At 36.2% G+C, this 22,256-nt stretch overlaps 1 protein-coding gene across 1 annotated transcript in view; it reads left to right on the forward strand.

The window, feature by feature from the left end:
• The window catches only part of ADAMTS14 (ADAM metallopeptidase with thrombospondin type 1 motif 14), an 89,705-nt gene that overhangs the window by 58,261 nt on the left and 9,188 nt on the right, over nt 1-22,256 (forward strand). The window contains exons 10-20 of the mRNA XM_072424078.1: nt 1,076-1,189; nt 1,797-1,945; nt 4,760-4,935; nt 6,800-6,933; nt 9,515-9,638; nt 12,909-12,992; nt 15,302-15,465; nt 17,382-17,547; nt 18,529-18,661; nt 19,107-19,314; nt 20,401-20,530. Coding sequence (XP_072280179.1) covers nt 1,076-1,189; nt 1,797-1,945; nt 4,760-4,935; nt 6,800-6,933; nt 9,515-9,638; nt 12,909-12,992; nt 15,302-15,465; nt 17,382-17,547; nt 18,529-18,661; nt 19,107-19,314; nt 20,401-20,530 — 1,582 coding nt within the window. The remainder of the gene's footprint in view (nt 1-1,075; nt 1,190-1,796; nt 1,946-4,759; nt 4,936-6,799; nt 6,934-9,514; nt 9,639-12,908; nt 12,993-15,301; nt 15,466-17,381; nt 17,548-18,528; nt 18,662-19,106; nt 19,315-20,400; nt 20,531-22,256) is intronic.

Here is a 22,256-nt window from a genome sequence, read left to right on the forward strand (position 1 = left end):
CACTGTCTTATTTTCGGGGAAACACGGTAGGAGTAGTGAATGTTTTATTTGATTGATGTGGTTATTTGGCTTGGTGGGGGAGCAAATGTTTGCATTGTGTAAGAATACAAGATCTTGTAAGATATTGTCATCATCAATCCCTGTTAGTTGACAATCAAAAATGCAAATGTCTGCTGACCTTAGTTGCAGTTAGCAGTTCATTCATGGTCAAAATATTGGTACATAATATACGAAATGGAACACCAAGTAAAACTTTATTTTTTCTAAAATTGGACTTTTCAGTGCTTTTAGTCGGGATTTCAGTGCTGTTTTTAACCTCACAGTTGTCACCAGGGGAGAATGCTAGGGTTATTTTAAAGAATCATAGTTTCACATGACCTCATAGATAACACATAACATGAAGATGTGACAATTTAATACAATTTAATATCCATAAGCCACCCACAGACACTACCAACTGAGGTTCATTGGGAGAAAATCAATCAAAGGAAATCTTGATTGTCTTTGGTTTTCTTTAATATGCTGATAGAAAAGCTGTCTAGAGATCACTTCACATACTCTACTTCATAAACATACATGTTTCAGGCTGCACAAATGCCTGAGGATGCTGGACCAGGCTTGCAAACATAAATGCTCTGTGGTGTCTATGGATAGCTTAAGCCTTCAGTACAGTGGTTGAAAACATCTGATTTAGAAAAAAGGCTTGCTGAACTTTAATTTCTACCTTTGTACTACAAAAGTCCCTAATTTTTATCTGGCTTTCATATATAAGATTGATATTCTATTATGGGACATGAAATGTTTTGGAGGCAATGTACATTAGCAGATACTGTGAGTAAATGAACAGAATATGACTTTCTCTACACAGTTATCCACACTTCGTGGATGGTAGTGTTTTCCATAAATTACTATGAAGTCATTTATTTTCCTTCAACTAAATAAAATAATGTTTGTTTGCTTTTGGTTATTATTATTTGGCTCCTGCCCATTTTCATTTGAATCCTGAATGTTTTAGTGATTAAATGTACTGAAAGCCACTTATGTATATTCATACTACAAGTATTTGTTCCCACAGTTTAGGACTTTTGACCCTTGCAAGCAGCTGTGGTGCAGCCACCCAGACAATCCTTATTTTTGCAAAACGAAGAAGGGGCCCCCTCTTGATGGAACTGAATGTTCTCCTGGCAAGGTACAGAATTTCCTGTTAGAGAATAACTAATTTTGTTGTGTATAATAATTACTTCAACTGAATACAATTTATGACAAAAACTTTTATTTTAAACTTTATTTATACATTTTTTTCTCAAATAACATGTACACCCTTTTTAAAAAAAATAGCATAGGTTCCATAGGTTAAATAACATTTAAAAACAATATGGTCCTCTAGTGCACCATTATATTTTCTACTCTTTGATTGGCTTTTACTAAACACTGAAATCCGATAAATGAAAGGGGTATACCAGGGCAGCCAGACAGAGGAGGAATGGTTCAGATGATGTTGATGTCCTGCAGCAAGGAAATGGGGTGGGCTATGTCTGACTTGTAACTTCTATTGCACATGGTGAGAAGTTAGTGATGTACAGTGAAATCAGAAATGGCATTTTTAGTACAGGACAGGAGCCGGAGTCCAGCTTTACTCAGTGATGCCATTTGGCAACTCTAAGTGACCATAACTGCATTTTGTCCAAAACTAGATGCTAATGTTTTTACAGACACCTAACATAAATTAATATTACACAAATGGCACTTTATATTCATTTCTTGATTTTGCTGACTGTTGTTTTTGCTTTTTTTAGTGGTGCTTTAAAGGACACTGCATTTGGAAGACCCCAGAACAGTCATATAGTCAAGATGGGGGGTGGGGTTCATGGTCACGGTTTGGTTCCTGCTCTAGAACCTGTGGAGGAGGAGTGCGGTCCCGAAGCAGGCAGTGTAATAACCCACCGTAAGTATAATATAACTAAACATTGCAGTAATGTCTTTATGCTGTGGCGAAGAAATGCAAAAACTTCTACATTTGTTTAAATTAGCAGAGTGCTGAAAGCTTTAGCAACCAATCAGAAGTTATTTTTCACTGACTTGGCTATAGAAAACTCAAACCTAACTGGTTGGTCTACATTACTACTCTTTGGATTGCCCTGTCAAACAATTCTGACATACAATGTACATTTATTGATTGCATTGTTGATAACTGCTAGATACAAAGATTACATGCATCTTTTTTATATTAAGGCCCATAACTTCCACTACCTGCTTTGTACATCTCCTATGTATTACTACTGAATACAGTAAACATCTGGATCTGTTTTCCTTGATGGTCTCCGCCAGATAAAATGATCAACTATGTACAGGGATGCCATGGTGTCTGATAAATGTATTGTACTTTTACAGTATATATTAATAGGTGCAGGTGTCTGAAGAAAATTGCTTTAGCATCAGACTTATTTAAACTTTTCTATCTCCTTTATACCTGACTTGATTTATGGTCATACACCCCAACAAGAAGTGCTTTGGAAAAATGTATAAAGGTATTGTAACAACTTTAAAAAAATACTGTAGCCTTGCAAGGAGATTCCAAAGTAACACCATTATTAGCCATGGCAGTTTGTAAATAACCAAATAACTATCAGGCACCATGGTAATCCAATCATCTATCTCTAAGACACTTTGTGAAGGCAGTCACATTATCCTTTACATTGGACTCTGATTTGGTAAATTAGTATAAGGCACTGCTAGGTGAGAAACAAATGTTTAACCTCTAAATAGAAACTAATAAGGAGGTTGCTTGGATGTTTCAATACCATACAAGGAGTATATATCATTTTAGAGTGTTTTATAGCCTCTATTAACTGGTTTAGTGTTATTTTGTTCTGATAATTAGCAGCCTAACACAAAAAAAGTTCTAACATTTTTTTCTGGAACAGTTGAATGGCAATTTTACTTTTTTTTATATATATATTTATCATGGTTTTGAGTGGCTGTAATAAATTTAAACCTTCTACCGTGATCTGAGCAAGCATGATAGTGGTATTTAGAAGTGCATTTTTGAAAGATGTAACTCACATAGAGGTCAGGCAGTAGGATGTCAGTTAAACTGATGGGTAGATATTCTGCAGCCTCTTCATTTTCTGTTTCTCTTTAGTATATGTTAACAAATTGTACCATGATTCTGTGTAAAAATCATGGGAAGGATATTCCTATAAAGCCAAGGCTTATATAATTCATATTTACTTTTTTAAATTTTAAAAGGTCCCATTGTCAGATAAAATCTCAATTTAAACGTTTTAGGCCATTCTGTCACATCCCTCTATTTATTTTCACAGTGTTACATCACACCAGAACTTTAGCAGTAACAGACCACAAAATGATGTATTGCTTGAAAAAAAGTAGTATTTGCCATTGGCGTGTTTACATGTGCATCAGGGAGTATGGTGCTGTGTATTTCTTTAACACATACCATTTTTATTGAATCATACTGTGGGCATTTTCTGCAGGTATAGTCAAACATGGTAGCATAGCAATATTTCAAGATGTGTTCTTTAAGCTGCCCTAGGAGGAAAAATATGTCATCCTGAGACAGCATTTAGTAAGTATAGGATATGGCATAATAATTAGTTGGTACTAAGCAATGTCTAATAGGTTTAAAAGTAGAAAACTGAACAGATGAGACTTCTGACTTGTGCCCTGTATTCCTTCAAATTCCATTTCCCCAAAATGTAAACATATGTTATGCTTCTGGTGGTTCTTTCTTCTCCATATAGTCACATCTGTATGCTCTTTTTGTTCTTTCTCCACCGTTTTTTCAGATTACATAAACACAGACTTGGCACAAGGGATATAGCAAAACAATAAATTTTCAGAAGTTTGGATTTATTGAAGGCAAATGTTAATATAGCTCAAAGCCATCATTTGCTGTTTCAACTGCTTCTACTTTCTCAGATGTTTTTTCTACTTTTTTTCCTATTTATTTCTGCTGTACGTCATCACAAGATTTAGCAGTTTATACTTTAAGACAATTGAGCCTTGACAAAACATGTTTTTAGAGGTGCCTAAAACATAAGAGACCTTTAAATCAAACACTTTTTGTAAATGCAGAAAGTGATGATCGGCAAAATATCTTTCAGAGATCTGCAACTAGTACTTCACATTTTATTGCTGTCACTATATATCTGCTACTGTAAAACATTACGGTACAGACAAGGAAACTGTCATTTCAGCCTATTAAAGAAAAAGTGAAACGGTTTATGTGTTCACATATAGTAGGAAACAATCTTAAATGTTTTCTGAAGTCTTTTTTAATGTAATATTCTAGAAACACATCAGATCCTGCAGGGTCTTTGTTTCAGTTGTGTAATGGCATTTACCTACTTTTTGCTATCTGTGTACTATTAGGAAGTCTTCCCTGCACTTCTTGTCCCATTGATACAAGACACAAGAGGAAGTAGAAGTAAGGAAAATCTCTAAAACCAGTTTCCCATTTGGAAGATTTACAGTTTATTTCTGTCTTTGTGACAACTCAATTTTTGGCGATCATCATGATAAATAATGAGGGTAAATCTCCCTAGCAGGGACACAGACAGTGGTGAGAACCTAAGGGAGTACAAAGACTGTCTTTGGGTTCCAGCACTATTTATTTGTGGAAGTACTTAGTGCAGGGTGAATACATTGCTGATACCAGGTGCAATATAATTGTACATCCTTTCATTTTTTTTTCACTTGTGTTCATGCAGCAATATTTCTTTCTTGTTGTGTTCTGCAGTCCCGCTTATGGGGGGCGAGATTGTCCTGGTCCCACCTATGAGTATCAGATGTGTAACAATGAAGAATGCAGAGGACCATTTGAGGATTTTCGCGCTCAGCAATGTTCACAGCGTAATTCATACTATACTTACCAGAACACCAAACACACTTGGCTTCCTTATGAGCATCACGATGGTGAGATAACTTCCAAGTTTTGTTTTAAGGCGAATATCTGTTCAGGACAACCCTATTTAGTTTGTAGTGATCACATGTAACTGTTTTTCCTGCTGAACAATCGTTTATACTCAAAACAAATGTGATTTTTACAGTAATCCTCCACATTTCCCCAATTATCACTTATTCTTATCCTTACACCTATTCTTACACCATAGCCTCCCCCCTAACACACACTTTACACTAAAGGGCTCATACACAGTATTGTGGTGTGTTAACATTAACAAGTGTTATGACAAAGTAGACCATTCTTTTGAAAAGGCTGCTTCATATAGCACATCCAAAGTATGCTGGATGCCATTAAAAGTGAATGAATGACACTATTGTATGTAACCTGCATTACCCCAACTAGTATATGCCTAACACTTATCCTTGTCCTCACACTTAACCCTATTAGTCCTTTTTAACATACACCCCAAAAGTTTACTTTTACTCAAAGGGCCTGTTTACACAAATGCAAAGTGCATGTATGGTAATGTACTTTGTATTAACAGGTGCATGTTCCATTTTTGGCAGTAATGCAATGTGCTTTAGTGTGTTGTCGCACTTTGAGCAATGCAGGTCTGTCAGCAAGGTGCATTGGGGTGGTATTTGGAGTGACTAGCAACACACGCGCCAATGCATGTTTTGTGTGTTGCCAAAACACACGTCAGTGCAAGACTATAGTGTGAATGTGCCTCTAAACTCTACCCAAACTTGTATCTTATTTCCAAAAAATAACTTTGGCATCAGTCTAGAGTTTAAGTAAGATTTGTTTTCTATACATTGGGGAGAATTCCTCTTACTTCCTGTTGTGTCTGTTGAGCAGGAAGTACAAGCTCTGCAGTAGGACACAGAAGGTACTTCATCCAGAACAAAATAAGATTTGATTTTAGAGTTCCTTAAAGTCTTATGGGTCACTTTTAAATACTTTTTAATAATAGGGATTATTATTATTATTATTATTAATAAACAGGATTTATATAGCGCCAACATATTACGCAGATCTGTACATTAAATAGGGATTGCAAATGACAGACTAATACAGACAGTGATACAGGAGGAGAGGACCCTGCCCCGAAGAGCTTACGATGGTAACATGGTTTTGAATATCCTATGTGGAGTTCTGCTAGGATAATCATAAATGTTGCCCAATGTTCCCAAAGAAGTCTCCTCTCAAACATATTACATTAAGGAATGAAATCCGAATCATGGGATATGGTACAGTATGTTTATTTTAGGCAGGACAGCTGTTTGTATACAGCATCTTTAGCATGTTTGTATACACTGTTGTTGTAAGGCCGGCGATGAGATGTAGGCAGTTTATTGCCAAATCACGCATCTTAAATTAAAGCTGAAGTTTATTCTGCTTTACCTTTTAAATTTACCTTTCCTTGTTCCCCATTTTCCCTCTCATCAACATGCTGATTACATTTTTTAATTAAGCCTTTTATTAATTACCTTATTTCAGATTCAGTGGCATCTTCATTAGATCTTTGTACTTTCCATATAGTGCAGGCAGATCATGGTTGGTGGGAAGGGCCAGCTGGGTACAGTACACAGCTTCCTGAAAATGGGAAGCTGCGGAAATGCTGAACATCTATACCTAAAATAACTGAAAAAATGATATCCAGCTAGAAAATAGGGCAGGCTCTGTCTGACTTGCTGCAGCCTTTATTGAACATTGTGAAAAGCCTGTATAAAAAGCCTGTATGACTGTGTAAGACTGAAAGTAAGGGTGGAGACTGTTTTTAAATATTATTTTTTTTGGTCTGACTAATAAAACTTTAACTTTTATGTAAACTAAAACTTTAAAAACTTTACTGCAATCTGGTTTTTATTGCAGATGCTCAGAAGTGTGAACTCATATGCCAGTCTAAGGAAACAGGAGATGTGGTATTCATGAATCAAGTGGTTCACGATGGCACTCGATGTAGCTATAAAGATCCATACAGTGTTTGTGCCAGAGGAGAATGTGTGGTAAGTGCAAAGATCTGACATATATAATAGCCAGTTTTGTACTACTGCTCACACAGAAAGCTCTTCAAGTGTTCAGAAATTATTTTACAAATCACATTTCAGATTGTTCTGGGTCGTAATAATATTGTTTCTTTTATGTTCAACTTTGAATCATTGGTATTGACACACTAACGAATTCTAGATTTTGAAATGAAATATTTATATACATAACACTGGACTCACCCAACACTGCTTCTATGTCTAAAGTAGATTTCCTTCAACATAAATCCATCATAAAAAGTTCTTACTGTGCTCCACATCATATACAATTGTATGGTAAATTGTGTTAACAGGACAACATTTTATTAGGCCTATATTCACATTAGGACATTACAACTCCTGGCTGCTGCTTTGCCCAGTTAGAAAACTGTACGGACAGAACTGGCTAATTTGGCAAGCAGAATCAGCAGTTTATACGTTGGGGTTTATTTAGAAATAGGAGCCAATGCTCATCTTGTAAAGATAATGTTCACTGAGATACTTACACACATATTTCCTTTCTTTTAGATCATGTCTAGCTCTGCTGTTTCTCGTCGTAAGTGCCTAAACAACTCTGATTCATTTTGGTATATCTGTGGCAGTTTCACCATTCCCAGTCAAAGGCCTATTTGGCATATTTCAAAGTTAAACTTGGTGATCAAGATAAGTCTTGGGCCTCTCATAAGGTGTGCAAACAGTGTGTCGAGGGTTTATGGATGTGGACAAAGGGAACATGTGATAAGATGCCATTTGGTAAACCTATGGTTTGGCGAGAACCAGGAGATCATTTCAGTGACTGTTACTTTTGTATAGTGAAAACTTCAGGATATAACAAGAAAAATACATGTAACATAGAGTATCCTGGTTTACCCAGTGGTTCATTCACATGAAATCCCAGTGCCAGTTTTCGTTACACTACCCTCTCTTGAAGAACATGATTATGGTGATGAACTAGGTGACAACAATGATGAAGAGTTTGAAATTAAAGAGGACTCTGTCCGTAAGGGATTTGATTAGCATGAGTTGATTGATTTGGCACGTGATTTGGGACTATCGAAGTAGGCTTCAGAACTCCTAGCATCAAGACTGCGTGAGAAAAACTTACTTGAAAGGAACAAAGGTGTCGTACTTTCGAACCAGAGAAATTGCATTTCTGCAGTACTTTAGAACTGACAGTGGCTTTGTGTATTGCCATAACATACCTGGTTTAATGGAGGAATTGGGAATTCCAATCTATAACTCAACTGAATTACGACTATTCATCGATAGCTCAAAGCAGAGCTTAAAGTGTGTCTTCCTTCACAATGGCAATATATTTGGGTCGGTCCCAATTTGCCATTCAGTTTCTCTTTGTGAAGAACATGCAGACATAGAGAGTGATTGAGTTGTTGCAATATCACCAACACAATTGGGTCATTTGTGTTGACCTTAAAATGGTATGCTTCCTTAGCAACGCAGATACACTAAGTATCCCTGTTATCTGTGCATGTGGGACAGCGGAGCTCGTGAGAGGAATTGGGTGGTAAGGAATTGGCCTCCAAGATCTGCCCTAAAACTAGGTGATCCAAACATTCAACATGTTGATAGAAAGAATAATATATTCCCACCTCTGCACATGAAACTGGGTCTGATGAAGCAGTTCGTTAAAGCTTTGACAACTGAAGGAGACTGTTTCAAGTACCTAATTTTGGCATTTCCTAGCCTGTCATTTGAAAAAAATGAAGGCTGGTGTGTTTGATGGTCTACAGACTCGGCAGCTCATCAAAGATAAACATTTCATCAGAAGTCGAAAAGAATGCTTGGTTATCATTCAAAGCCATTGTCAAGGACTTTCTTGGAAACACATAAGCAAATAATTACACAGAAATTGTCCAGAAACTCTTGGAGAGCTAGAAAATGCTTGGTTGCAATATGAGCATCAAGGTGCATTTTCTGCATAGCCATCTTTCTAACTTCCAGGAAAACCTTGGTGTAGTCAGTGATGAGCAAGGTGAACGATTCCACCAAGATTTGAAGGTCATGGAAGGACGGTATCAGGGTAGATGGGATGTACATATAATGGCTGACTATTGGAGCATCCAGCGGGATTGTCCTAACACTAAACACTCCAGGAAAAGTTATAAGCGTAAAATTTTACCTTAACCGCTAATACTCGATTAATTTTCAAATGTTTTACTATAAAAAAAAGTCATAGAGTAATAATAAATCATTTGTATGAACAAAATACATTTTAATAAACAGTACATTCAAGTTATTATTTCATTATTTTTTCATTGTATGTAAAATTTGTATGTTTTTTGAAAAAGGGGAAGGTACCCTGTATTGTAAAAACTAGATGTGATAGCAAAAAACTGGGGTCATTTCTGGACTCACCACCCAAAAATTAGTAAAAAACAAGTGTAAGATCTAGCTCAACAAAAATGCGTTCCCCAGTGTAATTAATATTGACCTTAATAATAAAAGATATCCACATACTGACAGTATGTTCCGTTCTCTAAATTTAAAAGAGTCTCTCAGGGTTTTATCTGACATTATGTGCCTGTGTTGTTTCTGTCTATTATAGCATATCGGATGTGACAAGGAAATTGGCTCCCTGAAAGAGGATGATAAGTGTGGGGTTTGTGGAGGAGATAACTCGCATTGTCGAACTGTGAAGGGAACATTAGCTAAATCACCAAAGCAGTCCGGTAAGTTAATCTACATGGCACTTATCATCAAGTTCCTGTGTGATGTTTACGATATCTCTATCCGCATGGCCAAGAATGCACACTGGTTCCACTTGAAAAGGTTTGCCAAAGAGATTTTGTATCTATTTTCACACTTCACACTTTGAACTTTCACATGCATAGGTGCAACTTGTATTCTATATATGAGGCTGTTTATTTTTTATTTCATTATAGTAGTAGTATATTAGTAGTCTTTAGTGCTCCAATATTTTTCAGTAAAATATAAAGCAGAGTTTACATTAGATTGTGAGCCCCTTTGAGGGACAGCTAGTGACATGACTATTGAGTCTGTACAGTGCTGCATAATATGTTGGTGCTATAAAACTACTGTGTAAAAATATTAATAATAATAATGTATAGTAGTGTATTTCTAAAGGCTGTAATCTTGATAGGTAGAGGTGGCCTGGGAAAAAAGAACATTCAGCATTGGCCACTATATTAGCACAAGGCACTCTACTCTACTTGCCAATTCTCGGGCCCTTCAATATCCCTTATGTAAGCTTTGTCAATGAACCATGGGAAGTGTTTGCTTATAAAAGCCTGTCAGGGTAAAACATATTGGATTTGCACTGACTTATTGAATTGCTACAGAGCTGTTGTCCTTGTCATGTTTTCCCTATTTGGTGAAACATTTTCCTAGATAAAACATATATCAAGTGATCAATACTTTGCAATGATAGCCTCCATGCTTCTTTTCTGACAAAAATCTTCTAAATATCAGGTAAGTGTAATCACAAAGACAGGGAGGTGATCAGGAGCAGGTTTTGTACTTACTGAAATTATTTATATTGGAAGATGTGCAACGATTGCTTCCTGATCACACCTGTAATAGGGCAGAAAAAGGCATAGATATGAATAAAATATATGTAGAGGAATACCCAGTAACACACATAGCCAGTTTAAAATATGATTTGGTATGCTCCAGCTGTAACTATTCTTTTCTTCTTACTGGGCTCACCCTGGGATCTACAAATTTGATGACATAAGCGTTAGTGCTCCCCAGATGCCTCCAAGCCCTAGGTATATTGCAAGTGTTGTATGGCTCATGAGTAGAAATGCATTATTTCACAAAATAGATTTGGCAAAATTAAATCTAACCATTTGCACAAAGATTGAGGTTTCTTTAAAGCATCAAGGCTACAGATTACAAATGGTGCTTCCAGATGCCACATGTAGCTGATGAACTCTAGTTAAAGTCCAGATGTTCAACATGTGTGATTCATACAAGATGACAGTAAATATAAAATCTATGCAGGCTTACTAGGTCTGTTTTAGAAGGTGAAGTGCACACACCAATAAAAACTGTATGCACATACTATATAAATATCTATATTAGTACATACAGTTACAACTGTCCAGAGTGGGACTTCATGGTCTGACCACAGTTTTATTGAGTTACACAAGAAATCACTTTTTGTGAGAGGAGAGATGAGGAGATTTACTTATCTATCTAACGTAAACATCAGTATAGCACATCCATGCACAGTAGCTGTAGTTACTCTTAACAGGTAAAATTACCTGCCCATGTCTTTACTCACTATTTGTAAGGATCACAGGGATTATTGCATGGAGCAGTATAGGAGCTTATGTAGATGAGTAGCATTTTACATCTGTTTGAGACTTTATCGTAAGACTGTTTTAATATTTTAATTTACTTTTACCTACCTTTTACTAAGGAGCTCAAATGTGTTATATTTTAATTTACCACTATTTAGACAAAGTGGCTGCAATAGTTTTCTATTTTCCATTATTCCCAGAGCTAATTTATTCTAAGGTAACTGGAAACAATCAGGAAGTATTGTTTCCAGCAACATTAATCTAACATGTACATAGGCTTAAGCTCTTTACCGACATAGGATTTCTGTTCAAAACAATCTTTCCTGATCATATCCGGTGACAGAAGAAAAAGTGAATACTGTACACACAGCACAGGGCTGTTCTGTTCTAAGGTGAGGGGAGGAGGGAGGACAAGTGAGTGGCACCCCGCTGTGATTTCCTCGGATGGAAAGTACACTGGTCATCCATATCGCATGTTCGTTCATTGATTCACCAGGACAGATTGATGAAAGATAGTGAATATTTAAATTAGCTTCTGATCAAATAAGTCATATGCATATATGATAAATATAAAAAAGATATATATAGCTATGAGTGTGCTGCTGATTATTAGTAATATTCAAAAAGTATGTGGTGTGGATTATATGCATTTATACTATACAGACCTCTGCATTATCTCACCAAAAGTATAAGTGTAAGATAACTGCATTCCTGGTAATTTGCTGTGATGTTCTATGATGTGTAGTGATGTCTCTATTTATATATCCATGATGAGTCTGAGGTTTTAACATGATAATAAGTTAATTGTTGGTCCAGACAATGGCTATCTTGGTACGTTTAGTCATCAAGGTGATAACATGAAATCTGATTCTGGTTCAATAACTATGGTTTCAAAGGTATTTGCTAAACAAGTCCAATCAGATCCTCGTTTATGATATTTAGTCCCAAATGTAATAGTAAAGACATTCTACACCAATGAATACACAACAATTCTCCACAGTGGTGCAAACCACGCATTAATGTACACTATATGTCAGGGTTCACTGTCTGCTCCAGACCTGTTTACTGGAACATGACTCAGGATGAAGTATTGACCCTGATTTTACACTACCATGTGGTTTACCAAGCAATGTGAACTAAAACCTTTATGGTTTGAAATATTATGCGAGGTATTTAACATCAGATTCTATTTCATGCTGGTTACCTAACAGTATTAGCTGTTTAATAGAAACTATTGGATTTTAGCTGCCTAAAAGGCAACTTTTTGCATGCAACAGTATCAAAAACAAACTATTTCATTATTGGGACTCTAGGAATGTTTAATAACGGAAGATCATCATCCCTTAATTCCCAAACTTAATTATTCCCATAATGCTAATGTTCACCGTCTTGTTTCTGTTCTCCAGAGTTACAGAAATCTGTTTCACATTGGGATCTGATCAAACAGTGCACATCATCTGTGCGCTGGAATAGAGGTTCAGCTGTTAGGCATTCACACTGTAGTACCAAAATTATGCTATGCAATTATATAATTATTTAATATTATGTTTTCCTAAACTGTAATCCTAGTCAGACAAGCAAGTAAAAATTGAATGACATAAGTACATTGTGATTGCATGCATTTCCCATATTTAGTGGTCTGAAAATGAGTGATCATTTTCCTTGTCATTGCAGCTGGTGTTTTGAAGATGTTTGAGATCCCAGCAGGAGCTAGGCACATCCAAATAGAAGAAACAGAAGGATCATCAAGCAGTTTTGGTAAGAGGAATCTGACACAAGAACTTTCAAAATGTATTAAAAATTAATTATTCCTCAAGTAAACCCATAGCTACAGGAATGCCTTTTGCATGTGCATGTGTGTAACTGAAGCAATGCAAACATGTGGAACGATTTGTAATAATTCTCCAACTAAGCATCTGTATTCATAAGTGCAGTGGGCTGGATGAGTTCAAAGAAAGTGGGAGAGGTTAGAGCCGTAGTTAGAATGGTGAATGATCTTGGCTACAAAGCACTGGATTTCTTCATTGGAACATAGGGACATTAAAACGTGATTAGTGTGAGAAATCAGTGTCTAATGGCATGGGTAAAATTGCAAGGATCTTATCAAATCAGTCCATGCTTAGCTACTCAAAATACTTTGATTTTTAGAAACACTAGTATAAGGCTGTGTTTAGACTGGCAATGAGGTTGTGGTGCAAATACTGCCTTAGGTGAGATGCTACAAATAGCTCCTACCCACGTAAGCTCATTAGGAAATGAATAGGGGTAGCAGTGAGCATTCAGTACCACTTACTGCCGTGCTGCTCTCAAATCTGCAAATGCTGATTCTTTAGGAACACCAGAACTTTCATGCAAATGGTTGAGCAGCTACTGGGAGCCACAGGGGATTGCTCGATTCACTGCAGCTCTTGGCCTACCCCAAGTTTTATCTTGCAGGAGTATATTAAACAAAAAAATATAGGGCACATTTCAAGCTTAGCTACAGCCCCCTAAAACACTGGAAGTTCCACCTATTTTCTGGTACCTGGGACTCTTAGCCATAGGCCATGAAGCCCACAAATTGTCTCTCTGTGGAGTTTGTTATCTGCACCAATATCACAATCAGGAAACAGGATATAGGTAGTCCCCGGGTTACATACAGGATATGGACTATAGGTTTGTTCCTAAGTTGAATTTGTATGTAAATTGGAACAGGTACATTATTTTATTAAATAAAATTCGGACAGATGTTTGTCTCAACATATTATTAGGCAGTGTGGTGTCAGTTACAGTATAAAATCCTCACTGTGAGCTAATCACAAACAAAACAAACAAAAAAAAATCTTTATGAAGCCTAGACATTCATTAACTTCTAGAGCAAGCTGTGCTTTGATATGCAAAAAGAAAAAACTGTAGAGTTTGTCCTGGTCATTAAAGAGTTACAAGAGGCTACAGAAAGAGCTCACCCCCGCTAAGATCACCCACAACCTCAGCTGTGTTTAGCAAAAGATTTCATCTGCAAGTCATGCAAACGGCCCCCGCCCCCTTCAACCCTCCATTCTGCACAGGATCAAGCAGGGAAGCCCCATTCGTATCTAGGAGACATCCGTATGTCGGAAGTCCTAACCCAGGGACTACCTGTATACCATATACATGACTAACCTTTAGGTTTACCATGACTGGTTGTCATATTATATTATTGAACAGCATAACAGATGCAGAATTGCAGTACAGTTTGATTTCAAAACAATTACTGTTCATATATTCTTAAGCCAAGTCATAAAAGCTGTAAATTATGTTATTATAAGATAAAATAATGTTATTATAAGTCGATACCTTTTACCTAAGTAGAAGTGTTATGCTTTCATCTTCACTCCAACTGTAACAGCTTTGCCTTTTTGATGAAGAATAACTTGTCTTGCAAAGCCAATATTTTTTTTTTCTTTTTTCAATCATTTGCTGTTTTATATTTTTCATTTTGTACAAGACATACATATAGGTTGAGGCACCATGACAGGGTTCAGACAGTAAACCTCAGCCTCCTCCCTGTTATGTTTTTGAAAAGAAGTAAAAATGGGGCTCCAGCCATCATGCAGAGCACTGCATGCAAAGGAAACTGTAGTGCTTTGTGAATATAGAGATCCTCTGTGTACAGAGAGACCTAACACAGCAGCTGAAGCTTCTATTTATTCTATTTTATGCAGTGAGAACTAATACACCACCATGCATGCGATGTCTTTTTCTTTTTTTTGTCTGCAGATTTTATTTTCCAAACATTTGATAAGAGCTGCAGGGCTGCAAACAGCTGTGTAAAGAAACCTTAAATGTGATACTTAATTCATACTGTAATGTTAATTTACTATTGGAAACTCTTCGTGTTTCAGTTATGAGGTCAGTAGAAGTGAACCAGAGACTTTCAGTGACAACCCTTTGCTAATGTGGGAGCGAGTTTTAGAATGTTTAGCTTTAAGATGTATAAACTTTAGTCAAGGAAATTTATTCAACTGCACTTTGATTTCAAGCAGTAAGATGATGATGTACACGTTATTATGGAGTGAACTTTTTATGTTACTCTTTTTTTTTTACAGCTATTAAAAACCAAGTCACTGGAAACTTCATCTTGAATATTAAGGTAAAGGATAGCAAATCAAAGACTTTTTTAGAAATGGGACTGGAATGGGAGTACACCGTTGAAGAAGGCAAAAAGAGTGTGAAAACTACAGGTCCACTTAATGAGCCAATAGTGATCTTGGTAAGCTAGAAATCACATACCATGAGTATAGATTATGTGTTCATCTTGTTTCTGAATACAGCTTTTTCCTATTTAACATTATAATATTTAAAAAAAAAAGCTTAGGATAGGGGAAATGGATAACAAATGAGGCTCAGATTGATATACTTGTGGCTGTGTTCAGCTTATCATGCTGACATGACACAAGTCCTACATTGACAGTACACATTAGATAAACATCAAGTTGTTACCCTGATATTTTGTTCATCTGAAATATTTTGGGCTATTTGCACAGTGCATATGCAAAAAGCCTAAGTCAGACTCACAGCCACAGTTGACCCACTTTTCTAAATTTCAGACCTCTATCCTAGCTAGGTAAACCCTTGGGATGGTCCTTTGGTCAGAGAACCCACCCTCACAGATTTTAGTGTCAAAACCACTAAAGCATATATAGACACAAACCATACCCTCTGCTATATGGGGTGTCACAGCATATGATTTTATATCAGATGAACAGTTTGCATGTATCTCAAAAAGAAAAATATTTGGCATATTACAATATTGTGGATTGAATTAATTTTTAAAAACCTAATTATACTAGATAATTATCAGTTTGGTAACATTTTTAACTAATTTGATGAAAAAGTCTGTTTTAGCATTCTGGTTTAAAGTAATAAGGTGTTTGACATGGTGTATTTTTTGCATATTTTTTGTTAGTATAAATTGTATATGTATAATTTTATGTTTCCAAATGTTAGAGAAAAGCACTGATTTAGTTTCAAAAGGCATTAAAGTTGACCTGTAAAAGACATCCTGCCCTAGATTTGCTTGCAATGTATAGACCTTTTCCTTCCTATGTGTAAGTGCCTCAAGCAAATCTGCTTTAACTTAAATCTGCCAGTAAACTAACAAAAAAATCCAATATTCTGCTAATCATTTGTGATGTAATACCAGCATGAAAGTAGCTTCACAAAGACCACAAATTATTTCATGCAGCTGAATCAATATCATTTAAAAAATTCATTTAAAAAAAGATGATTTAGATGTATGTATGTCAAAAGTGAACTCTGTTCTATTTATACATCTTTATTTTATTTTTCTACATATTACAACATACTAGATATTTATGTTATTTATATACAATGTATTTGTTGCTAAACATTGTAATTATAGTCTCTACATTTTATGTAGACCTAATAATTATACAATATTCAAATATACAAATCTAATATTTTCATACTGGGTTCAGCATTCATTTCATATTATTTTATTGAAAATCTGAGATATATTTACATTTCTTCATAGTTAAAAACCTTATGAGACTACCACCAGCATTCCTACCAGCATTTAAGCTGAAGAAAAGAGAAGAGCCCCCAAACATGCTAGCTTGTACTTAAGTAATGAAATAAATACTGTAACGCTTTTGTGATGTTTGTTCCTTTTACCTTTCCATATTGATATGAGGTGTATTTGAGAACTTTTGTATAGGTGAGCTGTGTAACCCCAAAGTCATTGGACTCTACAATATGGATGTATGTTAACACTGAAAAAGCATTCCAGTTCTTCTCTAGCAAATATTTTCTTCTTTTTTTAATTGCAGTGACCCTTACCAATGAATCGGATGAATCAATGAATTAGTCTAATTACCATAAGAATGTATAATACTTCATGATTGATAGTTTAATGAAAAGTTCAGTATTTCCACTATATTCTTCATAAAATAAGCCATTGCAAATTGTCAGTCTATGTGTATATTTCATGATAATTTAAGCTGAAAATATATAAAGACTACTATCTCTGTTTATGTTTTAGCTGCAACTTTTGTCTTCTGTACATGATACATTATTTTATTGTTGTCTATCTTCTGAATTAATCTTTATTTTTGCTGTCATATTCCTGACCCACTATCTAAATTAGTTTATTCTAATGCATTGCAGGTTGTACCACTGGAAGAAGGACTAAAAAGCAGCCTAACATATAAATATATCATTCATGAAGATCTTTTACCAATGATTGGAAACAATAATGTACTTTTGGAGGAGATGGACTCCTATGAATGGGCACTTAAAAGTTGGTCTCAATGTTCTAAGCCATGTGGAGGAGGTAAGTGCTTCTAATAAGGGCACTCTTGTGTTGATTGTGGTTTGGGTTGTGGGTTCAAAAAACTATCAGAGGGAATTCTCTATCAAGTGTCTATCAATGGTACATTGTCAGGAGATCTAGGAAACATAGATTTTGTACGTAAGAAAACTTTTTCACATATGTGCCCATATCCAACTGTTAGGCGAGTGCTCTACTTTTTGCTTGTTTTCTAGTTTAGTTGGAGTACTAGTGGTCTAAATGCTCCTTTGCAACTGAGTTTTAGCTGTGTCTGTCCCCGCATTTATAATAAAAGTTCATAGTATGTAAGCTTGTGTGGTCTCTTACTATCATCTTGCTTTACCAAGTTAAAACAAGTCTGAGTGACCCCATACTGCTTACTGACTGCTTGAGATGGTAGATATCGTAATGTTGGATCAGAACTTGAATTGATCAGATTCCAAATTCCAGTTCAAGGTCGGAATAGCTTTAATCAATCTCAGAATTATCTATTTACAAACTTAGGACTTATGCACCACCACAACCCACTCTGCTCTTTTTCCCTGTGCGACACTCCCCTTTATTCTCTTACTTAATTCTCCTTTAAATTGTTCTAATCTCTTTATGATTGGTTTCTTCTATCTTATTCATTGCAATATTGAACCTCGTTTCCAGTTAGCACACCATAGAGTATCAGCACACAACCAAAGCTAACTGAGAATAGACAATAGGTGTCTAATTAGGAAACCTTCTAATTTCTCCAACCTACCAGTGAAGCTAGGTGATGCAGCAAACCTGGAATAATTCTAGTCTAGAAATGAAGACATTTGTTAACAAATAGCAAATGACTTTCAAGTAATCCATTTCAGGTTTGCTGGATCACCCAGCTTCACGGATGAAAGTGTTTTCTCCCTAGCCTTAAAGAGCTTTCTTAAATCAGGCAAAAAGTCTTAGCAAATATGCAAACTGTTGTTATATTCAGCTAATATTTGTATTTCTTTACAGGAATTCAGTACACCAAGTATGGATGCCGAAGAAAAAGTGACAATAGGATGGTTCAACGTAACCTTTGTGATAACAACAAAAAGCCAAAGCCAATACGGAAAAGATGTAACTTGCACGAATGCTCCCAACCAGGGTATGACCAAGTTAGTAACATGAAATGGTCCTCTAATAACTTCATCTTTTTTAAGTTGGCATTTTTTTCTGCATTTATATATATCATCTTCTACATCTTACTAAGGCTACATGTTCTGAGGTCTTTTTATTGTTCTGCTTTATAATCTGTTGCAGTCACAAGTTAAGTAAAATATTTTGGAGTTCATTTTATTATTTTATTTTTTTATTCCTCGCCATAATATTATATTCTGATAGCAAACTTCAAAATCAAAGTTCAAAATCACTGCACTCTGCCTTTAGGCAGGACTCTCTGAAGGTTTGATATGTGACTCGCAAATAAATAAATAAATAAATAAATAGATGGTAAAATAGATGGTAAATGTTATTGCATAAAAATACTTTTGTGTAGTACTTTATATTATCTGTGACTACAACAACACGTGTAAACATGACTGTGCTTGCAGATGGGTGGTGGAGGAATGGGGCCTTTGCAGTAAGACCTGTGGCAAATTGGGTGTCCAGACCAGACTGGTTCAGTGTATCCAACACCTTGAAAATGGCACAAACAGGACAGTCCATACTAAATACTGCACTGCTGAAAGGCCAGAGCCAAGAAGGCCATGTAACCGTATACCTTGCCCTGCACAGTGGAGGACAGGAGCCTGGTCACAGGTTAGTCATATACAATATAGCAAAACAGTAACATGCCATCAGATACTTGGAGCCCCTAGTCCACAATATTTGTTATATTATCTTCTCCATCTGTGACAATAGATGTGCACATTGTAAACTACTGTGGTAATATTTTTGTTCATGTAAGAAATCACCTAGGAGGCAAAATTTATTATTTTACCATTAGCAACAGGTATATTGAAGGCCCAGTTGTACTTTTTTTTTTAAACGCATGAATCCAATGTCCATCAAGTTTCCAACTAAAAATGTAGCTATTGCTGCAATACTTACCTCCTCTAAATTGAATATGTTGCCCTGGGCTCACAGGATTACACCAGCAGTAGGTATTGACCATTGTCACTGCTGGAATAGGACCCAAGGGATTAAAAAATTAAAATTTGTTGGGCAAAGAAGGGAAAGGTGGAGCTGAACTTTTTACCATACTGCAGTGCATGGTAACACGTCATTGCAATATGGTAGAAAAAAGGGGTCTTTTTTTCTGATTTATTACAATACATGTTAATATGCAAAATCTGCACTATAACAGCACGGTCACTTTAGTGAGAAAATCGCATTTAGAAGTCTCAAAGCATCGTTTTATGCCCCATGTTTTTTATTTAACACCAAACATCAATAATAATACGGTAAATTGCTCTGTGATACTAGCATTAATTACCACAAGCATTAATTACTATTATCTATTATGTGCAGTGTTGTGCTTTGGTTGCATGTATTTAAATCTATTTGTTTTTGAACCATTCTGAAAACTGTAATTTTCTGTGTCACTAATGCTACATTGTTATATGTAAGCACATAAAAGTAAATATTTAGCTCAAATGTTTTTTACCAAGTACCGTGTGCACGTACATACTGCCTTAGCTACACAAACATACTTCTTTCATTTATATTCAGTTTTTTGTGTTTATTTATGAGACTCAGGGGAGGTTGTGGTGCATCTGTTATCTGTTTGTATGAAACCAGCGATTTGGAAGACGCTCACATCCTGCATTCATGGAAGGAAATCTCTACATTTGCACAAGCTGTGTAGCTCACTCTTGATTGATGTTTTCTTATTGACTTTTTCAGTGCTCATCAAGCTGTGGTGAAGGCATTCAACAGCGCCAAGTAGTTTGCAAAGCAAGTGATAATGTTATTGGTCAGTGTGATGGCGACAAGCCCGAAACTATCCAGGTCTGCAAGATGGCATCCTGCCCAGGTATGATAATGACGTGTATATTTAATGCTTGGCTTTTACTTTGTTTTGTCCAAGTAGGATACATGATGTTAATTGTGGTATCCTGAAATGATTACTGTTTTTGGAAACATTGTACATTTTTGAAACCAATGTGAAATCTTAAACAACTTGAGTTAGTCAACAACTTAAACATACACATGGTAAATATATTACAAAAACACTGATGTAATATATCTGGATAGCTGGCTTGGAAAATTTTCTGTGTGTTTAGTTAAAGAAATGGGAGGGGGGGGGCTGCAAAAAATATAGTAGAGGCGTTGTGCAGTGAGATAATGTAGATTGAAATCTCATCTAACTCTCTTATACTTTATCACACCTTCTGAAGATAAAGTAGTAGTATGGTACCAACTAAAGCAAAGACCAAAATGACAAAGCCTGAATCACAACTTTACAGGGAGAGTTTTTTTTTCTCTTTTTATTTTCTAATGCAACTCCTTTGGCACTCCTTGGTCAATTCCTGTCCTTGTGACATCAATGCAAAAGATGGGGGCGCAATCATCACCTGAACTGGAAGGCAGAGACAGCAATGAGAACACTGTCAGAAGAATCCAATACAGATCCAAGATGTATATCCATAATAACAAATATGTTCCTGTTGAAGAGATATACCATGATTTACAGCAGGAAGGCCAGTAAGGCCACATGTGGGAAAAATCCTGAGAAAGGCTGAAATCCAACCTTTTATAACCTTTTTATCCTGGAGGAACCTTTCACAATATTTCCCACTCACACAATTAGGAAACATTTGTTTTTACAGTTTATAAATAATCGGATTAGTAAATTGTAAATTTAGGAACTATTAAAATATTAAAGAATGTGCTACACCCAGAAAATTTGACACCCAGAATAGATCAATGTATGGCACTCGCCCTCTGCTTGACACAATTCTTTTCAACAATAATGATAAAAATACATTTATAATATTTGTAAAGGGTTATAAAAAATGTCCCTTAACTCTAGTGGCCAGTGGAGATGTTCCCTCTTATATTTGTGATTCATGACCCCTTACATTGCTGGACAGAAGTGACCCTTTACTTACTATTAGTGTTGGTCGAATATCTCACTATTCGATTCGACAGCTATTTGATCAAATAGAGAGATATTGTTTGGGTGATTGATTGCCGAATTCGAACACCATTTAAGTCAATAGTGGGAGAATTCGGGTTATTTTTAGGGACTGTGAAGAACTGCAAGAGCAATCAGGGGAGCAGAGCTGACAGCCCTGCTCCCCTGATTGCTCTTGCAGCCCTTTATTAGTTGTATGTGTTCTTGGATAGAGTTTTTCTATCCAAGAACACACAAATTCCTGTGTTCCTGGATATAGAAACTCCATCCAGGAATAGGGATAGTGCTCCTTGATTGGCATTCCTCAGGAAAGCTTTCCTCAGCCAACCAGAGAGCACTAGAGGTTTTGAATGGGGAGACTTGTCCCCATTAAACCTTTAGTGCAGCGGATCGCATACTGTTCTCAATGAATGCGATCTTCATTGAGAAGATCCCTGGCACTGGAGATTAATTAACCTCTAGTGCCGCACCATCTCTGCCTCTGGATCCAACACGCTGTTTACTTCCTGCTCCAAGTCGGGTGATTCTCTGTCAGCTGCTCCCTTGCCTCAGAGAAGCAGAGTATATCGCAGATGCACTCCCTCTGCTGGCCAACATCTAAATAACACCTGAGACCATCCCA

This window comes from Pyxicephalus adspersus, chromosome 10 (genome assembly GCF_032062135.1).
Source record: "Pyxicephalus adspersus chromosome 10, UCB_Pads_2.0, whole genome shotgun sequence".
NCBI lineage: Eukaryota > Metazoa > Chordata > Amphibia > Anura > Pyxicephalidae > Pyxicephalus > Pyxicephalus adspersus.